This window comes from Leptonotus elevatus, chromosome 9, assembly GCF_054856555.1.
Source record: "Leptonotus elevatus isolate MCC_2025b chromosome 9, RoL_Lele_1.0, whole genome shotgun sequence".
In the NCBI taxonomy this organism is placed as follows: Eukaryota; Metazoa; Chordata; class Actinopteri; order Syngnathiformes; family Syngnathidae; genus Leptonotus; species Leptonotus elevatus.
Window position 1 is genome coordinate 23,503,699 of NC_141247.1, and position 19,824 is coordinate 23,523,522.

At 38.1% G+C, this 19,824-nt stretch overlaps 1 protein-coding gene across 2 annotated transcripts in view; it reads left to right on the top strand.

Annotated features, from left to right (window-relative positions):
• The window catches only part of slit3 (slit homolog 3 (Drosophila)), a 240,606-nt gene that overhangs the window by 100,577 nt on the left and 120,205 nt on the right, over positions 1-19,824 (top strand). For both annotated transcript variants that reach the window (XM_086084418.1, XM_086084417.1), the window contains exon 5: positions 8,636-8,707. In XM_086084418.1, the coding sequence (XP_085940544.1) occupies positions 8,636-8,707 (72 nt within the window). The remainder of the gene's footprint in view (positions 1-8,635; positions 8,708-19,824) is intronic.

Here is a 19,824-nt window from a genome sequence, read left to right on the forward strand (position 1 = left end):
AGCAACTAGCAAGTGTGTAGCGTGTGTTATTCTGGTCATTCTGTTGTCCCTTAGCGTCCTTTAAGGTGTTTAACGGCACCCCAGTTGGCGTTAGCTGTAAAACGAAACACACGACGGCACGAATTCGATCCACTGTATATTTAAATACAAAACATGCTCTGTGTTCGATCCGTTCAAATGTTAACAGGAAGTTAGCATCGACAACTGGGAATGTTTTTCCTTCAAATGACGACCGGTCACCCACAATTTGCTGTGGGAAAACGTAACCGCGAGTAGGATCACACTTCACAAAGGCTCAAATTCTTCCCAATGTGTGAAAATTTTGTTTTAATAGAATCGCAACTTTCTTCTGTACTTAAAGTGCGTACAACACGGATACACGGCACCACACTGCCCCCAAGAGGCCAAAAGGTATATATTTTATGCAATAAATATATATTTTTAAATGATCGGCAGATTAATCGGCAATGTGTATTTTTTTCTGCCAAAAATCTTATATTGGCCTCAAAAAGTGCATATTGGTCGGGCTCGAGTGTAATTCTTCTTTTGACGTGATCAGGGGCGGCCCTATGTTGTGGCCAGGTGTGGCCATGGCCACCCTTGTCACCCTCAGGCCACCCTGACACCTTGGGGAAAATTTTGATCGATTATTTTTCTGCCATTTTAACACAAATGCAGTATTGAGTACGACTCCCTCACAGGTGGTCCGATGGTCCTTGTACATCCAATAGTTTCTAGCAAACGTAGCAATTTTAGTAATCAAGCTTTTGTTGTAAAATATTGGCTTGAGGCAGTGGCCATCTTCTCTAATTCGCATGCTGATTGCAGAAAGAGATTCATGTCCTCACATTTCCGTGTGTGGTTTGGGTTTTGGATCACGATGCAATTGCTGGGCTTAAATATGCATTCATTATGCGAGCTCGAGGAGCTTGAAGGATCCATCGTTTATGACGAAGATCATTAGTTGCATGTGTGGGAAGTGATCACATTTGAAATATTATTATTACTTAAGATCTCTATGTATTTGAATCCTGCATGTCGATCTCCTTTCACCCTGAGATAAACACGCATCAAAAGCATCGCGTGGTCGTCCGTAGCCACGCCCACTTTTAGCCTCGACCAGGCAGCTTCCAAAGTAAGGGCCACTTTGAGCTGGCCAGCAGTCAATATTTATTACTGTCTTTATGGGAGAGTATTAAATGCAGTTACAGCCCCCCGGGGAGGGAAGGGGAGACTGGAGGAAGATGAAGGGGAGGGCAAGACCAGCAAGCGAGGCTTCCATTTGAAAGCAGCTCGGGTTTCACAGGAGACCTTCCCAGAGTTCCCTTCTTCCCTTTCTTCTTCTTCTTCTCGTCTTCTTGGCTTCCCTCGCAGCGGAGCCAACACTTGCCTCTGTTTTTCCCGTTAAACTTATATATAATATATATATATATATACATATATATATATATATATATATATATATATATATATATATATATATATATATATACATACACCCCTAATATAAATATATATATATATATATATATATATATACACCCCTAATATAAATATATATATATATATATATATATATATACACCCCTAATATAAATATATATATAATATATATATATAATATATATATATAATATATATATATATATATATATATATATATATATATATATATATATATATATATATATATATATATATATATATATATATATATATATATATATATATATATATATATATATATATATTAGGGGTGTTAGTCTATTGGATACGATTGAATAAAATTGGATATACATTTTGCAAGGTTCGGTGAAATCAAAACATCTTTTCCAACTCAAATCTGTTTTCGTTACCGCCCTAATGTATGTTCGTATATGCGTACACGCACACGCAACTTGCCGCCCTTGTCGTCTGGAGGCCTCCGTAATGCATTTGGGGTGCGTTGGATCAAACGGGTTAATAGTTCCGATGTCAACAAGCCTGAGGTTGTGTATCCATCTTGTATCGCCAGGCCACTTTGTGTGTTTGTGAACACAAATGGACTAATATTGATGCGCCGGGATGCAAGCGCACGCGCGCATGGTGCGAGTGGGTTCGCAGTGTGTGACTGTCTGCAGGGGGTTAACAGTAATATCCGAAGCGGCGAAGGGTCGACCTGCCGGCTGTTATTATTCTCTTCACATGAATAATAGAAGTTAATATTGAGGGACGGTGCTCGCTGGCAGCTAATACACACACACACACGCGCGCGCGCACGTATGCTAAACCTTTTGCACCTTTCAAACACCTTAAAAAAAAATCGGGACGACCGGGGTTTGTTGTCGCACTTCTTGGAATCAATACATCATCAAGACCAAAGTCTTAGCTATATATATATTTTGTATTTTTGTCATTTTCATACTTTGTGTCAGTGTAGAGTTATAAGCCATCAAATAAAGGTAGTGAACATGTGACATGTTGCCCCACCAATGGGTAAGTTGTCACACTATTTGGGGTAAAATGTCAAATTAGATTTCTTTGCAACTAATAAAACAAAGATCATTTTTGGTGTTTGTTTTCACAGTCAGAGAAATTGTATATCAGTGATTTTGAAAATTGAGCAAACTTTAACATAAAAATATGACGGAATGGATTAAAGTCCTGAGGAGCTGCTGGCATGTCGGTCGTAGCTCTCAGCCTCAAATGTCTGTTTTACTTCCCTCAAACTGGACATTTGAGAATAAATTGGATTTTTTATTTTGATTTTTAAATAAAAGCATTTCGGTTAATGGATGGATGGTTCATCATGAAACTTAAACCAGTCCTGACATGCGGGGACACCGTCGTTGGTTCCAACAACTGGAAAATCAATTTGTAAACAATGAAACAAAACATGGCAAATTTATTTCCTCACTCATCCGACTCTATAATCTGAAGAACAATTCGAGTTGCCAGAGGTGCATTTTTAATTGGCCCATTTTTCGCATGTGTGACAACAAACCCTAAAAGGACTGAGACAAGTTGCCCCAAACTACCATGTTGGCTAATACTTGCTGTAGTTTAAAGACGCCGTGACTGAATCATGACAAGATGCCTCTAACGAGTCCGCATGATTCGCTGCGACGTATGTACGACGCATGTTTGAAAATATATAAAGTTGAAAAATGTGACTTTGGGTTGTGCAAAACAGATTCCACTTTTTCATTGCGCCCTCTGGTGGAGAACAAAATTGCGATGTGACGACTTACCCGCGACGCTAGCACCCAAAAGTGAGTGTCCGTCATGTTATAGCGCCAAGCAAGGCTGAATTTGGCTGCGTTGACTTTGCCCCCGTTCGCTGCCGGTGCAGAAGAACAAATTGAAACACGGTAGCAGATTGCAGGTGAAGAGACGTCACACGCACACACATGCGCCAAAGTCCGTCTGTGTGTGCCAGCAAGCCGCTGTCCTTTTCAAGGGTTCAGGGTTCAGCCTCTTGTTGCAGATGGCCTTCTCTCAGCTCAAAGGTCAGCTGCGATGAGTCACCATGAGATGAGAGGAGGACTGCTGCTGTTTACGCAAGGACACGGCACACGGTACACATCCAAGCGTTGTGGACTTCCTCAACATGCTCTCGTTAGCTGATATTATCTTTTCACGCTAACGGCAAATGATTTCCTCACGAGCGTGTCATACGTGCACCGTAATATTCTTTTCTTCCCTGAGTGGTTAAGACTCCAGTAGAAGCAACACTAAAGAGAATTACAGGCGGCGAAGTTAGCCTGGCAAGCACACAGCTTTGTCTCGAGTAGCTTAATGCTAACATATAATACAAAACGCCATTGACGGGCTAACAAATGACACCGATGCTACAGTCTGTAACTTTAAATGACACAAATGGCCCTGAATTATATAATACAGAACAATTATTTGTACTCAATATTGGCAAGTACTGAAAAGTAGAGTGGTGCAACGGATCACAAAAGTCAGGGTTGGGATCGGATCACGGATTTGAGTCACGGATCGGATCATTTTTCGGATTAAGCCAAAAACGATTTTGTAAAACACTTTTTCCATAAAAAAAAAAAATCAATTCAAAATGTCTAATAGAGCCGTTTAGGATTTAATGTCTTCATTTATTTTGTAAAACGCTTTTTCCCATTAAAAAATAAAATAAAAAATCGATTTAATTTCTAATATAGCCAATTAGAAATTAGGAACACAACTTTAAGTGCAACATTGTTATTTTTTACGTTGTCCATGTGTAAAATAACAAGGTAGTAATGGCTTAAAGTTGCGTTCCTATAATTTAAATGGCTAAGTTTGACATTTTGAGCTGAATGTTTTTCTTTTTTTAATGGGCAAAAGTGTTTTATGAAATAAATAAGGAAGTTCTATTTATTTTTATTATTTTTAATAGTTATGAAAAACATGGTGAATGACCAGCCGGCAGCCACACGCTCATTGGTCATGCTAACAGCTAGCCGCTAGCCACTTACGTCAGACACTTCTGTCGTGTCATACAATGACGGCGTAGTTAATTAGCGGTTTCTTAGCGTCCTACATTAGCGATTGAATTGAGTTCAGGATATTGCTTTGTTGATGTTGGTCGCAACTACATTGTCAATCAAAACTTCGATAAAGAAATCCTTAACGGCTAAAAGGGAAGTCAAGCTAGCTATCACGCCACGGCGTGGGCCAACTTCAAAGTAAAAGTCTACTACGGCTATTTGCATTGCCGTCAATGTATTACTGTATTTGGTCAATTTTATTTTGAATTTAGTGTAATGCACACTTTGTTGTTGTTTTTTTCTACCAACCAATCCGCGTATCGTGCGCAATCCGATCCGCGGGGCCTGATCCAAACCAACCACGGATCAATGATGATCCGTTGCGCCACTACTCAAAAGTAATGACTTGTACTTGGTCTGGGGGGAAAAAAAATAAAAATAAAGTTGCATCCATGCATCCCAAGTTATCAGTTTGTTTTGCCGCAGTTGTTGGTGCAAAGTTGAGAAAATGTCTGCGTCCCCAAAAGACAGTTTCGTCGTCCCCAGCAATCTCGGATCATCCATCATTCCGAATCGATCCGGTCCTCGGCGCGGGGCCATGCGATCTGAACATTTGAAGGAGATTGGAGAAGGAGACCCTCACCATGCATAGCAGCTCAAAATCAATCGTCGCAGCGCGTTAAAAACGATTTGAGTCCAGCTTCAGTTCCGACAATTTTGAAGGGCTTTTGGCATCGCTACTCATCGAGCTTCATTATTACAACCCCTGTGATCATGACTTCCTTTCACAAATAATCTGCTTTAGATCGTTCACAACACGACGGATTCAAAACAAAGCTTTTGATTTATACTCGGAAATCTTATGAAACGGCAACTTCTCATGTTTCTTTCCCCCTCGTTGTCTTTTATTCCACAGAGGGATGCAAATCACAGAAAGAAAAAAAAAAACCATGATAGATATGTGCGTACAGTTAGCAAAGCAGACAAACAATTCCCGCATGACGGATAATAGAAAGCGATAGAGCACGGAATGTATGTTTCTATTTGCTCGATCAAAATGTCTGGCGGGAGACAAGAAGGAAAACCGCCTTTCTGTAAATCCGCCAAGTCAAAAACAAATAAAACGAGCGTATGCGTATCCCCGGCCCAGCTACACATTAAAACAACACGATTCCATTCCAGCTTGTCAAAGCTCATCCATGCTGCCTGCGCGAGCGCGTATGCCGACCGACACATTTGAGACTTTGATGCGCCGCGCATTCGGATTCCGCATCAGCCAAGTGGGAAGCAGACAGAAGGGAAACATCCCCCAAAAACGACTTTTGTTGGACCAAATTCTCTTTCACATGCAGCTCAGCCATTAACATGATAGTTGAAGTGGTGGAGAAAAAACAGAGGTGGCAAATCCAGGTCTTATGCTAGCTAGCTAGCTCCCTAATAGATAAACAAGCACCATGGGAGCTAGCTAGCTAGCTCAATAAATAAAAGGTGAAAATCCATGTCCAGAAAGTAAAAACCCTGCCGCAGTCTTTGGCTTTAGCCCCTTCTGTTAGCTAGCTAGCTCCCTAAAAGATAAACAAGCACCATGGGAGCTAGCTAGGGAGCTAGCTAACTAGCATAAGGGGCTAAAGTCAAACTATGGCAGGGTTTTTACTTTCTGGACCTGGGTTTTCACCTTTTATTTATTGAGAGAGCATTTTAAAAACAACCAAAGCGTATACATAAAAAATGAACAATTGAACATAACGTATATGAAGAATGATAAAACTGTAATGACGTTAAAACCATAAAAATATGACACTAAAACGAGGGTTCAAGTTGCATGTTCTGTCTGAGGCAGCCAAACGTTTCAATTTTCAAGAAATGCAAAAATAAAACCGAATGGAAACGCTAGAAATTCAAAAAAGGGCCCATCATTTGCCCAAAAAGTTTTTCGGCTTAGAGGGGGTGGATTTTGAAGCAGGAAAAAGCGAATTTTGGCTCTGGAAACAGGTTTTGCGAATAACCGCTGGCAAGACTGGATACATGTCACACGTCTTGACTGGATATTACATCACACGCACGATTGTAGTCTCAAAGCAGTGTCGGACGATAAAGTAAGGTATGTTTGGGGGGGACGACGAAACAGAAATACTTTTGGAAGAATTAATTAATTAATAATTAAAGAAGCGACTGTGAATGCTTTTTTAGATGGAAAACGGCAAAAAAAATGCTACGGTTTATCAATAATTACAAAAGCAAACTCATACGATGTCAGCGCATGGCGCAGCCGCTTCCTGTTTTTCTTCGTTTTCTTTTAAATTGCTGGTGGAGCCCATCTCTATGGTGTATAGCGCCACCTACAGCGGCGGAGTCCCCTCTCAATATTCGCAAAAAGAAGAACAGATGGAAACGGGCATAAGTTGCATGTCTGTTTTGCGCAACAATTTGGATGGAAACCTTATTAGTGTCTCGGAGAGGGTGAAAGGAAAACCGTTTTGACGAAAATGACCAAAGCTTTCAAGCTATTATTTATTTTTGTCTGCGACATCAACTGTGCGTACAGTAAAGTCAGACGCTTACGTATGCTAGTAAAAGCACTGCTGTTAGTGTCAGCTTGGTTTTGTGCTCTGATTGGCTCTCAATTGTGGGATCTTATATGGACAGCAATATGTTTTCTAAATCACGTCCAATCAACTGACTTTAGCTGAACTCCTGCCGGAGGGAAGACAACTTTGAAACAGGATACACGTCAGCTACATTTTTCAGCTTTATGGTAACGGCTGTGAATTCTTTCAGTCGCGTAATACGTTCCAATGATTGAAAGCGTTTTTTTTCTGCAGGTATATGAAGTGGTTTTCCAATATTTACAAGCAGAGGTGGCAAATCCAAGTCCAGAAAGTAAACAACACTGCCATAGTTTGGGTTTAGCCCCTTGAGCTAGCTAGGTAGCTAGCTAGCTAACTAGCAGGTAAAAAAAAAAAAGCACCCTGGAGCAGGGTTTTTACATTCTGGACCTGGGTTTGCCACCTCTGCTTACAAGCCCAATTAAAATGGAATGGACGTTTGATTTGTATTCCAATACATATGATGTGCAAGTTTATACGTTTCAGTTCATTTGCTAAATGTTTAACCATACACATTTTTAACCATAACATTTACTTCCTGTTTGATAACAAGTTTTCCTGTGTCTACTTTATAGTCTTGGTTTGAACTCTGCTTTACAATATCAAGATTTTACAGCCGACCTTTATATTTACACGACAGTCGACGCCCGGCCCACAAATAGTGAAATCCCACGTATAATTGACATGAATTGAATTTTTTGTTTTTTTTAACAAAAACTTTCAAAAAATGCTGAAAAACATAAATATAACATGTAATGTCTTATATAAATTGACATTATAGCCGATCACCGATTTTGCATGAAATGCTAAATATCGTCCGATCCCAATCCAGTTTTGGCAGATTTTTATTTTTATTTTTTGACATTCATCATAATCCATAAATCCCACAGGGGATCTATCTTGTCACATAACTATCATTTCACTGTGAGGAAACACAAAAAGCAACAAACATTAATAATAAAACAAATGATTAGCTTGTATTTAAAAATGCTAATGCTGCAAACCAGGAACAGCCTCTGTTCTTACCATTTATATGTGACGGCAATAGCGGACCGTATGAAAAGTATATTTTCCGAGGTCCCGACAGTAATATGACGATTAGCTCATGCCAAGCATTTTTTTTTTCCTTTATGTCTCATCTCATTGTGCTCCGGCTGCCGTCACGCCGATGCAGTGAACGGCCGCCCAATTGCGTCATGTCACATATGTTCTGCCTCATAGACTGTACATATTCATTACACATATCATAAGTCGGACGCGCTGAGCCAAAGTCAATGTGGAAAATAAAAAATGAGCCGGACTTAAAAAAAAAAAAAAAAAAAATGGCGGCGGAATATGCGTGTTTTGAACCCCGAACGGACACGTTACGCAGGCGCGCACGTACGCCGCGATCCAATCCAATGGAGTCTTTCGTCTTTGAGGCTATTTGCATGTCATCATAAATGTCGTATCGTCCATCTGTCGCTTTGTTCCGTTGGCTTTGTGTTGCCAACTGCTCGTGGTTTGCTTCATCGTCGGAGCTCATCATTGACTCCGTCCCTCTCGCTTTCCCCCCAGAGACCTGAGCGAGAACCAGATCCAGGCGGTGCCGAGGAAAGCCTTCAGAGGGATCACCAACGTCAAGAACCTGTAAGCGCAAATATTCCCTCCACTTCCTGTCTTGTCATTTTTATTATTTCACAAAACCCACCCGTGCACGGCCGAGCCAGGACAAACACGTGCGACTTTTATGGCTTGATGTGTGCGAACATCAAATGTGACGTTCTCAACGTGTGGAAAATGGCTCCGGTGTATTTTTAAGGCAACGCAAATATTTTCACTTCAGATGAACGCTACATTGATTTTGGGGATTAAATATTTCTCTATAGCTTTTATAAACAGCTCCTTATGACAGGAATGATCATGTTGTACATCATAAAGGTACAATGGAACCTCTGACGTTGAACATTACACAATCTGTTTTGGCACGATGGAAAAAAATCTTTTCAGAGTCTAACTTTTACCATCATAAATCTTTTATTAACTGCTTAGGAAATATGATAATCTTGTTTACTGCTTGTGTTTGTTGAAAAAACAAAACATGCAATTGTGTGTTATATCACAATTACAATTACTGTAAAATTCAGTGATAACGCTCAAAATCTTATTATACAGGGAGCTTAACTCATTTGCTCCCAAAAATGTATACAAATATTGCCGTGGTCCCAAAAACGTATTTAGACGTTTTATTTTTATTTGTACTTTTTTAATGCTAGAGCATACAGAAGACTTTGATGCAGCGTCTGACCTGAAGAGGTCACTTAAAATCAATGGTAGTTATTACAAAAACGGACAGCAGGTGGTAGCAAAGTATAAGAGATCAACCAGGGACATGTTGCAACAAGATCTTTTCCCCAAGTGTTTTGAACAGATTTGTGAATAACTTCGCTATATTCTAATGCTAATTGCTGCAAAACAGAAACGTATACAAATATATATTTGTTTTCAATATTCTGTGGGCCTTACAAAATCAGTCAAAATCCAGTAAAACAGCCGGGAGCAAAGGGAGTTACTTCAGTGAAAATGGCTGCCAGTGAATGAGTTAATAAGAAATGAAAAATGTTCACATTAATTAGACGTTTACCAGTATGTTTTTACCTTAGGGGTTGTAAAAATAAAATAAAAAAATGCAGAGAAATAATTTTAAAAATAGAAGAAAATTTATAGTGCATTTTCCCCAAAAAATCCAGAAAATGTAAAGCAGTTAAAGAAATTTTAAAGCAAACTAAATAAATAAAATTTCTACTTTGAAATACCTGAAACAAAAGTATGGAAGAAAGTATCGTTTTAAACCTGGATTCAAACATATTTACACTTTATTCATTTATATTAGTAATTTTGATCATGAAGGATACCAGCAAATCATGGAGTTATGTATACACAAGCACAGAAATGTATTTATTTGTCTAAGTGTGATTTTGAGACGGCGTATTATACATTGAATCTTGCGGTACATGACTTTCCAAAATGATTCGTTCTTACAGTTGATATGAAATTCCTAAAACGATAAAAATCACAACTCTCGTTCTGAGCGTTCCCAATAACAGATTGTCAGGTAACATCTGAGTGTTGCATGCGTGAAAGCTTTTCAACACCTTTTTTCTCGCCCTGCATAGTTTGTTGTTTATTATCAACATGTTAGCCGTCACCACTTTGTCACCTCCGAACCCTCGCTCTTAATCGTCATCTTGGTATTCTTCTGACTTCTTCTTGTCTTCCTCATCTCAAGATGTTTTGCTTCTTGCGTAAAAAAAACAAAAAAAAAAACCCTCAATAGGCGCTTGTCTTTTATTCATGACAGCCTGATCACCAATAGCTTGATCGATAAGCTGCCCGATCCATGCCGCTCATCAATAACAACTGATCGATCACACCTGATGCGGAGAGTGTTATTGGCACTTTTCGCAAAATAAGCAATATCATCGGTGCTTGAATGGAATAGGCGTGCGTGCGTGCGTGCGTGCGTGCGTGCGTGACATGGAAGCAAATAAAAACAAAACGTTGAAAAGCAAATCCCCATCGTAATTAGCAGGAGATCTGCACTTGTTTCCTTCTTTTTTTCTTAAGTCGACTTCGTGATTCATCTTCAGTTGCCTTCATCCTGATTTACAAATGTAGGATGTTGCAAATGGAAGTCAAGAATTCAGCTTATTATGCGGCAGTTTCGGGACGTTGGACCTTGTTTTGAATCTAGAACATCATCAGAGTTTTTTTTAATTTATTTTTTACCTTGACCAACTGAACGGATGCACCTGATTTTCAAAATAAAACTTCTTTCAGAAACGTATGTCATCTGTTAGCAAAAAGCTGGTCTGTGGACTAGTGGTTGGGAATCGAACGTATTTGTACTCAGTCTGCCACATATTTGTCATTCGGTATTAGTAAAATTATTTGAATTTATTTAATTTATTACTTAATGATGTGTTTTATTTCTTTACCCAATCCTCGACTTATTCACGTAAGCCAGCCCTTACTTGAAAACATTTTTTTTTAACATTGTAATGCTAAGGTAGCATCAAGTATTGGCGTATTTCCCTATTCGCAGTCCAAATACATCATTTAATTTACCGTCATCGCAAAAAATCCTGCTTCACAGACATAACATGATGGAAATATAACCAAGATATTAGCACTTTTTAAGCAATAAAATGTCACCAAAAGTACATGCAGTGGCGCTATGAGTCTAATTTCTCTCAAATCATCTTTTCCCATTCAAATGAATGGAAATGCCATTAATCCGTTCCAGCCGAATGAAAAAAAAAATCATGGAATGTGTTTTTTAATGAGGAGGAGAAGAACTGTATACTAAGAGCACTTTATAAAAACATCCACTAATGGCATATTTGAATAGAATGTAAAAAAATCCAATATCTTTTGTCACATTTCTTACTTTAATTCAGTGGGCATTGTGCTGCTCCTCCTGATGTGTGTCCCTTGGCCACCTGGGGGCAGTATACTACAGACATATGGAAATATATGCAGACGGTTACGGTTCTTCAGTAATCCGCAGTAATATTGTGTCTTAATATTGTTCTGAAGCAGTTTTTGTACAAATGTGGATTTAAGTTAAATGGACATCCCTGTTTTAAATGTATCCGTGCAGATGAAAAACTAGATTGTCATCCAGCAGCACCCAAATGACAAGTGAGATGATGCTGATGATTTTACAAGCCCGTACCAGAAATGTGACCTTGGCAATATTTCTGTGTATATATCAAACGTAGAGAATATTGACGGATTTAAATAGGATGAAGGGATGTAAATAAAAATGGATGGCAGCATGCCGGCCAATAAATCCTCATTGCACTTGTCGCAGCAAAGACGTTTGGTCAAATGGGATTGTGTGCATCAGTCTTTTTTTTTCTTTTTTTTTTTCGACCTGACATAAGACACGTCCTCATTAGTTTCATTTGTTGGATGCGCTGTTCTAACTTGTGGCGTCATCGCAAAATGACGGCGGTGTTGTGTTAAGCGAAGGGGGTTTGCAACAGAAAGTCTGCTTCCATCTGCTTATTATCAGCCTGCTACTGTATTCAAATGAAGATTTACGACGCCCTGCAGAGCGTCGGGTCTCTTTGGATGATTAAGATCTTTAAAAGGCTTCATTGTGCCGACGCGAAGACGGGCTTCGTGAGACGTCTCTGCCCAAGACTGCTGTAAATTCACGCTGGATGCCAAGCTCCGCTGGGGATCACCACTTTCATGGGAAATAGACCTCAACGTGCGCCTGTGAATGTGTGAGAGTTTGATGCCATGGACAGGATCCTACATTAAAGTGCGTTGTGTATTATTTAAGGTCACTCTAGAAATATTTGCATATCATATCTGTATATGACAAATTAAAAGGAAAAATTACTCCCCAAAAAAACTGCAAAAAATTGTCAGCCGAGTTCAGAGGTAAAAAAAACAAAACAAAAAAATCCTTATAGTTTTTATGACAAAAAGAATATTCAGTAAAACAGAAAAAAAAAAAATCCGAAAAATAGAAAATACACAAAAAAACAAAGCTCCCTCTAGAAATTTTAATGTGGATGCAATACGCTTCCGTAATTTACAATGCTAATTATATATATATTTTTTCAGTATTGCATAAATATTGAAAAACGGGGCAAAACATTTTTCGGAAAAGCACGAGGAAAAATTACTCAGAAAAAAAGTTAATTTTTTTTGAAAAACTGGAAAAAAATATTTAAAAAAACAACAGTGACTTGTTGCAGACTCACTTTCTCTGTTTTACTGCATTTATTAGTCATAAAAAAAAATAGTAATTTGAAAAATGCTTAAAAATTTTTGGGGGGGGAAAGCCGGAGGAAAAATATTATTTAGAAACACTGGAAAAAATATTCAAAAATACAGAAAATTTAAATTCTGAAGAAAAGTGACTTGTTGTGGACTCGCTAATGGCGGACACTTTCCTGCATGCAATACGCTTCCGCAGAAACTTAACTGTTATCTAAAATCCTGCCAATGGATTGACATGTTCATATACAGTACTTACCTTAACTGAGCCAGTCAGTGATATCGTTGAAGGTACGTTGGAGGTATGCGGAAAAGTGTCCGCCATTAACTTGGAGTTCAGAGGTAAAAAATAAATAAATAAATAAATACTCAGAAAAACAGAGCACCGGCTTTTTGAGACATTTTTCCAGTTTTTTTTTAATATATATTTATCATTTCCCTCCATTTTTTGGATTTTTTTCCTGAGTAATTTTTCTTCCTGGTTTTCTGAATTTTTTGTATTTTTATATTTAGTAATCAGAAAAAAATATTTTGAAAAACAGACAATTAAAAAAAATACTCCAAAAATAATAATCCAGTAATTTAGAATGCTAATTATATATATTTTTCCAGTATTGAACATCAATTGTGTATGACAGCAGAGTAAAGGCGCGTCGTTCCTATTGTTGCTTTTAATATGATGCTTTTATAAATCCCTCGCATCTCATTGTGGCATCCTTTGCAATCGTCCTCCGCCAGGATGTTCTCGATTAGCCAAGGTGACTGCGGCCATAAAAAAGGCTGCAGTCCTCCATTAGGCCAACAAATGGCCACGAGTGCAAGACAAAAAAAAAAAAAAAAAACCAACTTCCATGACATTCTGTCCCTGGTGGACACTGCATCGATTTTCTCCCATGTCTCCTTCTCACTTTGCTTGTGGCTGCGGGTAGCGCCGGCCGCCACTTCTTTCCCGCTAATACGCGCGCTGGCTCTCGCTCTCTCATTTTCTCGCTCTCTCGTTTTCTCGCTCTCTCGTTTTCTCGCTTTCTCTCCATCCTGGCCAGCGGCCGCGTTACCGTTTGATTCTGTGGACTGCACTTCAACCCTTTGGACCTCAAATGGGCGGCTTTGCTGGAGCCGCCAACGACCTGGCAGACATGTTTGCTACGCTAATGCTACGTGGCTACACTTTGGAGTGACAAATGTTTTCTCGTCGGCGCTCCGGGGACATGACTGATCCCAAACAGTTTTGTATTTATTTCATGATTAAAATGCGACATAAATCTCAAATGATGTAGTTTTTGTCAGGCAAGTTTTTAGTCTTCTATTCAGCGTTCAAGCTGTGATAGATCAAAGCTTTGTGTTTGGTCCTCTAGATGTGGATAATCGTATACCGTTTTCGAATCAACGCATGCGATGTAGCTGATCTCTAATAGTTTTCTATTCAGTGCTCAAGATCTCGTTTTTCTTTCCTGTCTCTCTATTACGGATCGCAAACATGATTTTTTTTTTCTATTACGTGCTGCAGACACGGATAATCTCAGGGTGTTTTCTATTCAGCACTGGAGATGTGACCGATCTCCTTTTTAAATTGGGTGCTCGAGACGTTAATAATCTCAAGCCGTTTTCTAATCCGCACTCCGAATGATCTCAGTTTTGTATTCAGTGCTCTATTTCTTTGGCTAATCTAAATGATCTATTTGCCATTCTAGTTGTGGCTAATCTCGAACAAAAAATTTTTTTATTCGGCACTCTGGCTGCCGCTCATCACATGCAATTCATTTTCTGCTTGATGCTCTCGATGTGACTTGTGTCAAAATGTTTTCTTTCCCGTGCTCTAGACGTAGCCGTTTTCTATTCAACGCTCAAAATATTAAATCAAGTTCTGTTTTTGCACTTTTGATGTGAGATTTTCTATTCATCTCTCTTAACGTAGCTAATAGCAAGCATTTTTTTTTCTCTCTATTCGGCGCTCTAAACATGAATAATCACAAGCGTGTTCTATTCAGCGCTCTAGAAATAAATAAAAAAATGTCATCTGCACTTGTGACATGACTAATCTCAAAACTGGTTTCTATTTGTTGCCCGAGATTAGGCTAATCTCAAACAGTTTTCTATTCTCCACTCTTTGTGTGACTGATCTCAGTCGTAATCAAGAGTTCACTAATTTCCTCATCATCTTTTCAAAATGCCCCCCCTCCCAAGAGCAGAGGAAGAACCGCATTCATTTAGAAAGACTTACAAGACACTATGAGTGAGGTCAGAATCCAAAATTCATATTTTTTTATAATGTCGCTCAAGAACTACTTACTGTTTTGTCCTTGACTTTATTTTCAGTCCCATAAAATCATCCTGGTTCCATTGGAGGCTAATTAGCCTAATTTGTTGCAATGAGCCAAATTATTCTCAATTTGGTTGCACAAAAGCTTCGTTTACATGATATTCATATTTTTCCCTTTTAAATGTCGGCCTCAAAACGACAACAGTGAGGAATATTCAAATCATGCTAAAACTGACCTTGTTAAGCTTAAAAACATTTTGCGATTTCCATTCAGCACAAGTTGAGTTCGACCAAAGCTTTGCTCTTGATGCAAATGCAGATCGCATTTAGCATTGAAATATGTTTGCAGAAGATGCTTGGGGGGGGGGGGGGGGGGATGCATAAATTGATCATAACTCAAGTTAAATCAAGATAAAATGTCTGATAAATAGTTTTTGCACTCTTTTGCTGTGCATGAACCAGTTTTCAAATGATACTGCGTGGAACCTTTGCTATTTTATTTCGACATATTTTTTTCTTAAACATCATGTTGATACTCATATTGTTAATTACTTCATCATTTTGACAAACCCAAATAACAAAAACATAGTATTTTTTGTTTTTATATTATATTTTTGTTTATTTGTTTTTAACACATTAACACAAAAAAATGGGCCGATTATTGCCGAATGTTCTCATTATTGGTAAGTGTTGAAGAACCCCCCCCCCCCCCAAAAAATTTTTTGATCCATGATATATAAATTTCAAATGATTAGGCCTATCAAATATCGGCGTCTCCCATACTGTGCATATATATCAGAATCGGATTCACCCTAATAAAATCCATGTTGGTAAATAGTACTGTAGCTTACTGAGTAGTTTGAACCATCTCCTCCGTCGCCGTGTATATGTATGTGCTCGAAGGAGCAGTAAAAATGTCCATTGAAGTGAAGCAAAAAAAATGCGGCAAAAATTGTTCTTTACATTTTGTCATTATTGTATGTTTTAAATAAGTGCAATATCATATTGTTATTTTTTTCTTTTTGATATATATATATATATATATATATATATATATATATATATATATATATATATTAGGGGTGTAAGTGGATTAAAATTTTAATTAATCGCATGACTTTAATAATTAATTCACGATTAATCATTCATATCTGTTCTAAATGTACAGTGAAATAAAATGTAAAATCCCCCCCCCCCACAGTTTTTCATACTCAACATAAAAGTGGAAAAATATGAACCTAATACAAATATAGTTGTATCTTTTAGTTCAGTGATACAGAAGTACTATAATTCATAGCGTTATTTGAAGTTAAAATGTAATATATATATCAATAAGTGAGGCTGAAGCGAATTAATGACATTTTCCGTTCATTTTAATGAGGAAAGATTATTTGAAGTTAAGGTAGCGATCACAAAGTACGTCGTATCTCAAGGCACCACTGTAGTTCGTTATTCATTATGATGTGGATGATTATTATTATTATTATTATTATTATTATTATTAAAGCCGTTTGGACTCCCAATACTGAGCACTGTGCTCCTCGTGGATGTGAACTTGATGAACCACGGATATTTCACGACGACAGCAGCCACTCCGGCGGAGAAGCATGCGGCCGCGGACACATCAGATAAGCTGCCAGCGTTTCAGCGGCCTCGCATCGCACCTCGGCACGCGCGTTATCCGGCGCGCCATCGCGCTCTCATAGCGTTCCTTGTTTTCCATCCGCCTGCCTCTTCTCCCGCCGATGTATTTTTTTTTTGTCATTTGATCAAATTGATTTCCCTTTCCCTCCCGCCGGGTTCACCCATGCTCGACATTGCGGCACAAGCGCACCTTTTGGCTGTGTAACCAAAAACACAAGACGGCATTTCTTCAAACAACACAAGTGTGGGCTCTTCTTATTTACCTTTCTCCTCCTTCACATTATCCCGGGCTATCTTCTGCTGCACACTTCATGCTCCCCTACCCACAATGCAGTGCAGAGCGGCCTTTTTTTCTTTTTTTTTTAAATTATGGTCGCGGAGCCTTACAGGGGTTGTTGTGCGGTGCTCACATTGTTAGATGTATCCAATGGCATGAGCCAGATTTCATATATTGTACAAAAGGACATAAATACTGTTATTCATAATTGACATTATACATTCTGTGCTCTCTAATGAATGAAACAATTTCAAATACGCTTTCTTTTGGCTATTTTGGATGTGGCTAAGTGTTTTTTCTTTGGTACTTTTGACATGAATAATTTTAAAATAATTTCTTTTCAGCTAATCGGAAGCAATTTTCTATTCGCCGCTCTAAACATAATCTGAATCTGAAGTAATTTTCTATTCGGTGCTCTAAACATAATCTGAATCTGAAACAATTTTCTATTCGGTGCTCTAAACATAATCTGAATCCGAAACAATTTTCTATTCAGCGCTCTAAACATAATCTGAATCTGAAACTATTTTCTATTTGGCGCTCTAAACATAATATGAATCTGAAGTAATTTTCTATTCGGTGCTCTAAACAATCTGAATCCGAAACAATTTTCTATTCAGCGCTCTAAACATAATCTGAATCTGAAACAATTTTCTATTTGGCGCTCTAAACATAATCTGAATCTGAAGTAATTTTCTATTTGGTGCTCTAAACATAATCTGAATCCGAAACAATTTTCTATTCGGTGCTCTAAACATAATCTGAATCCGAAACAATTTTCTATTCGGTGCTCTAAACATAATCTGAATCCGAAACAATTTTCTATTCAGCGCTCTAAACATAATCTGAATCTGAAACAATTTTCTATTTGGCGCTCTAAACATAATCTGAATCTGAAGTAATTTTCTATTCGGTGCTCAAAACATAATCTGAATCCGAAACAATTTTCTATTCAGCGCTCTAAACATAATATGAATCTGAAGCAATTTTCTATTCGCCGCTCCAAACATAATCTGAATCTGAAGTAATTTTCTATTCGGTGCTCTAAACATAATCTGAATCCGAAACAATTTTCTATTCAGCGTTCTAAACATAATCTGAATCTGAAGTAATTTTCTATTCGGTGCTCTAAACATAATATGAATCCGAAACAATTTTCTATTCAGTGCTCTAAACATAATCTGAATCTGAAACAATTTTCTATTTGGCGCTCTAAACATAATATGAATCTGAAGTAATTTTCTATTCGGTGCTCTAAACATAATATGAATCCGAAACAATTTTCTATTCGGTGCTCTAAACATAATCTGAATCCGAAACAATTTTCTATTCAGTGCTCTAAACATAATCTGAATCTGAAACAATTTTCTATTTGGCGCTCTAAACATAATATGAATCTGAAGTAATTTTCTATTCGGTGCTCTAAACAATCTGAATTCGAAACAATTTTCTATTTGGCGCTCTAAACATAATATGAATCTGAAGTAATTTTCTATTCGGTGCTCTAAACAATCTGAATCCGAAACAATTTTCTATTCAGCGCTCTAAACATAATCTGAATCTGAAACAATTTTCTATTTGGCGCTCTAAACATAATCTGAATCTGAAGTAATTTTCTATTTGGTGCTCTAAACATAATCTGAATCCGAAACAATTTTCTATTCGGTGCTCTAAACATAATCTGAATCCGAAACAATTTTCTATTCAGTGCTCTAAACATAATCTGAATCCGAAACAATTTTCTATTCAGCGCTCTAAACATAATCTGAATCCGAAACAATTTTCTATTTGGCGCTCTAAAAACATCATCTGAATCTGAAGCAATTTTCTATTCTGCGCTTTAAACATAATCAGAAGCAGTTTTCTATTCAATGCTCTAGATGTGGCTAATGTCAAATATGTTGTTTGTTCAGCGCTTTAGATGTAGTTAATAACTAATATTTTTGTCGTTGGGACTCTGAACATGCTAACCTAAAACCGTTTTCTATTCAGCGCTCTCGATGTGGCTGACGTCACAGTTTTTTGTTCATCTCTCTGGACGATAATTATTATTACCTGCACTTCACCTCACATCTGTGAGGACTGAACAATTGTTTTAAATGATTTACTTTGTTTTTAATGTTTATTTTTGCAGCAGGTCTGAGAGGAATGAAATGAAATCTATTCAGCTAAAATGAGAAATTTAGATACGTTTCTACACCTTTGTGGTGGCTAGTTTGAAACCGTTTTCTATTCATGCTCTCGATGTAGCTAATCTGAAACTGTTTTCTATTCGGCACTCTGGACATGACTGACCTCAAACAGCCTTGTTCCCCCCCAAAAAAATTTTTGTGTCAAAATTCTATCCTTATGGAGATCATCATACTGATTTTGACTAAATTTGTAAATTTGTTTCTAAATACAAGCAAATGTGCGGATTGTTTTTGGCCCCGCCGTACTGGACGGGATACTTTTCATTTAGAGATTTTCCACAACTTCGATAGTTTGGCCGGGATGCCTTAATTGAAACTTGAGCTCGACGCGTTTATTCCCCCTCGTTGTGAGTTGTGAAGCAGCCACCGCCAGCCAGCATCACTTCACATTCTCCTCATCCTGCGTAACACTGAAAAAAGACGGCTCATTATTTTGCACGCCAATACCTGCCACGCCGTGCACGCCGCAGTCACTGCATTAAAGCCCCGAGCAGTAAAAAAAATGGCAGCTAAAGAAAACCATCAAGCTCGCTCGGAATGTTCGTTTTCATCCTCACTCGTCACGTCATGGCCGCTTGGTCGCGCTTCTCGCGGC